The following is a 3845-nucleotide window of genomic DNA, read 5'->3' as shown; positions in this document are numbered from 1 at the left end:
ATACACAATCAAATTTTCTTAATCATAATCATAATAAAAAACATACCCCCCCTTTTTTTGTTTCAATCGGTTGGTTAAAATAATCAAGAATCCTTGCGATACGACTCGAGTGTCGCTTTCGTATACTATGTTTATTAAACTCGTTTTTGACCCGTGTGAGACAAAGGGTCACCTCTTCAGGTATCTTGATCAAGAGACAATTACCTTTAAGGCGAGGTTTGACAAAATTAGAAATAGGTATGTCACACACATTTTGAAGAGTTTGTGCAAAGGAATTATTTTGTACTTGGGGTTGGGATAGAGATATAAGAGACATTTGAGGAATAAGAGTCGACTATGGAAGGGCTCCATGCCAATGGCCTGTCCCGGAGGAGCCCATGTCAATCGGGTTTTATTTCAAACCCTAGTAGAACATCCCCAAAAAAACCTGGTCTCGTGCGAACAAGATATCTCCTTTCTTAGACCTTGTTTATACAATCCAAAAAACAAAAGTGTAGCATTGTGTTTTACGAATCTTATGTCTAAAAATTTGTTCAATCCAACACTTAACGAATTCAAAATCGTTAATTTTTTAAAATTGATTAAAATAAACAGAAAGTCCTAACCCTAATCCTCTTGTTGCTCTTTTTTTCTCTTTCTCGTTAAAATCCTTTTCAATACATAACAAATTGATCATATCCAAATTTTGTAAAGACTTCTTCCTCTGGTCTAAAATATGACCAATTTTTATTTATGAAATTTATTAAATAGCTTATATTTAATTTTAAATATATTAAATATAAATTATTTAATAAATCTTAAAATTATTTTTTTATTAATATTTAACATAAAAAAATTGCATATTGCACATCAACAGCTTGCATATCATTAAATATCCGATCATAGTCAACGTTTACCTTTTTAAATTTTAAATTTCAAAAATTAGTAAAAGATACTTAATTTTTTATCTGAAACAAATTTAAACATAAATTAAAATATTTTAACAAATCATTAAATATGAATTTTTAAAATTCAAATTAGAAATAATCATCCTAGCAATTTGCTTCCTAAAACTCCATCTAATTCTAATTATAAGAGATAGTCGAATCAATAAAACTAATGTATTTACACATAAATTTGGATCAAATACATTAAACAAAAATTATAGACGGAAATGGAAATGGAGTACTATTTTTGGTTAGACATTTTTTTAAAGAGGACAAAAATTAATTCTATTACTGTTTCCAGATAAATAATTAATGAAAATTGAACAATAAATAGACCTCAACTTTTCTTTTATTTTTCTATCACCTTTGTCTCTTTCTCTCTGTCATTCTCTCACACTTTTTCTGCAGAAAGAAACAACAGCTTCTGAAATAATGGTGAATGCTTCATTAATTCGTACAATAGTTGGAATCGTAGGTACCTGTTTCATTCTCACCATAGTGTTTCAAATTTTATATTAATTTTTGCATGAATATATATATATATAATTATTTTCTCTTTTATGTGTGTGCAGGCAATGTGATCTCTTTAGGGTTGTTAATCTCACCAGCGTAATTCCCTTCTCTCTTCACTCTATTTTCATCGTATTATTCTATCATTTTTACTATGTTTTCATTGTTAACATTATTATCTATATCTATTTTATTTCATAATAATTAGAGAGATATTTTTTTAATAATGATATAAATTTAAGATTTATAAAATTTAAATGTTGTTGTATTTTGCAGTCCTACTTTCTATAAAATTATAAAGAAGAAGGATGTAGAAGAGTTCAAATCAGATCCATATCTAGCAACATTGATGAATTGTGCTTTTTGGGTGTTTTATGGAATGCCTTTTGTGCATCCAAATAGCACTTTGCTTGTCACCATTAATGGTGTTGGATTTGTTTTCGAAGTTGTTTATGTTACCATATTTTATATCTATGCCACCAGCAAAGGAAGGGTAAATACGCATTTTATTTCGATATTAAAAGATTGAATAATTTTTTATTATTATGTAACTCATCGTATCTTCTTCCTGATATTTCAGAAAAAAATATTGATTGTTCTTCTCGGCGAGATCATTTTCTTAGTCGTTGTTGTTCTTATAACAATGTTCGCACTTCATGGCAGTGCGAAAAGATCTTTGGTGGTTGGTATTATTTGTGATATCTTTAATATAATGATGTATACCTCTCCTCTTACAATTATGGCAAAAGTTATAAAGACCAAGAGTGTGAAGTATATGCCATTTTGGCTCTCCCTAGCTAACTTTTTAAATGGTTTGGCTTGGACAACATATGCTCTTCTTCCCCCATTTGATATATATGTTTTGGTAATTAATTTATTAATTATTTGTTCATGTTTTTTATTAAAATATGTTGAAGAAAATGTTTTTAAACTTTCATGCATTATTCTTGTAGATAAGCAATGGAATTGGAGCAGTTTCTGGACTTGTTCAACTTATTCTATATGCTTGTTATTATTCTGGCAAAGGTGAAAATAATGAAGATGATAACAAAAAGGATGATCTTGAGATGAAACCAACAATTGTTTCTTAAGCCTCACTTAAAAATGGTGTTGGAGAAGCAAATTGATGAGTCTGAATTAACATCAAAGCTTTGTTAAATTTGTGTCTTTACATATTATTTTTACACTTTCTCATGTACTTTAAATATTGTCCTTTGTGATTCAACAGGAATCTATCTATAAAGTTAATTAATAATTGAGAAGAGTTTGATTAATTTTGTTTTTAAGAATATTTCATCAACACTATTTTAAAGAGCATTTTATTGTTTAATCCATTTTTAAATATATTTCTAGGCTAGAGGACAACAAAAGAAAAAAAGGTTTAATTTTCATTTTATCAAAGAACCTTATTTAAGTAAAAACGGCTAAAAAGGTGATCTAGAAAAAAAAGAATTTATTTCATCTCGATCTAAAATAAGATAAAATAAAATCATAAATAAAGAATAAAGTAGAAGGAAAAATAAAATTGATTATGTTGCATTTTATGCAAATCGAGATGATTATAGATGATGAAAATTTTAAGTTTTTTATTAAAAAAATTATTTGATACACTTTATGCAATTTGGGGAGATATTGTAGATAAATGGATGAAAATGACTAATAATATATAATAATATTAATTAAAATATATTTTTTAGTTTGCACATGAATGATAAAACTTACGGGGGCAAGATCTCCTTATCAACAACTATTGCATATTCTTTAATTAGGTCGAAGGAACCAGACATCGACAAATGTGAGCTCTGACTATGTCAGGTTGTCATGAAACAGAAAAAAGGCATGAACTTGTATTAATAGTTGTCATGGTTTGACATAAATATTTTTTTGGATGCGTTCAGATAATCCATCTTTATCTGATTGTAGTCTTATTATGCGTCCATTAAACTATGGATTTTTAAAACCTGGATTTTGTAATCAAAAGACCCATCAAACAGACGGTCAATATTTGAAGTGAATATGTGTCTTTAGGGAATATGGGTTTAAGAAGGTCCATTTCCCCAACTTATTGAGGTATTTATAAAGATCCTTTGGACCTGAGTCATTGGAGGACCCAAGAGTAGATATTCTTCCACTTCCTTCATGAACGTGGAATAAGTGACAACCATTCTTCATCCTATAATTATGGGTGGCATGGTTCTTCTTCATATATTACATTGTTATAAATGGTCGTGTCATCACTCACGTTTCTTGGACAAATGGACCATAAAAATTGAGTTAGATAGTCAAAGCTCAATCTAGACACCTTATAATAACTGACAAGTGACCTAAGTATGACATTGATGCTCGTCTGACGTTCCTTTGAGCGCTGCCAAAATTGATAGTCGTCCATCCCTAGTAACCTTAGAGTTG

At 28.9% G+C, this 3845-nt stretch overlaps 1 protein-coding gene across 1 annotated transcript; it reads left to right on the top strand.

Moving 5' to 3' along the window:
- The first annotated feature begins 1358 nt into the window (after window positions 1-1358).
- LOC127115484 (bidirectional sugar transporter SWEET5) lies at window positions 1359-2663 on the top strand. The gene is made up of 5 exons (XM_051047021.1): window positions 1359-1401; window positions 1499-1535; window positions 1713-1929; window positions 2017-2301; window positions 2390-2663. The coding sequence occupies exons 1-5, from the start codon at window positions 1359-1361 to the stop codon at window positions 2525-2527; spliced, it is 720 nt and encodes a 239-aa protein (XP_050902978.1). The 3' UTR covers window positions 2528-2663.
- The last annotated feature ends 1182 nt before the right edge of the window (window positions 2664-3845 follow it).

Source organism: Lathyrus oleraceus, chromosome 1 (assembly GCF_024323335.1).
Source record: "Lathyrus oleraceus cultivar Zhongwan6 chromosome 1, CAAS_Psat_ZW6_1.0, whole genome shotgun sequence".
NCBI lineage: Eukaryota > Viridiplantae > Streptophyta > Magnoliopsida > Fabales > Fabaceae > Lathyrus > Lathyrus oleraceus.
This window is presented reverse-complemented; position numbering and strand designations above follow the sequence as displayed.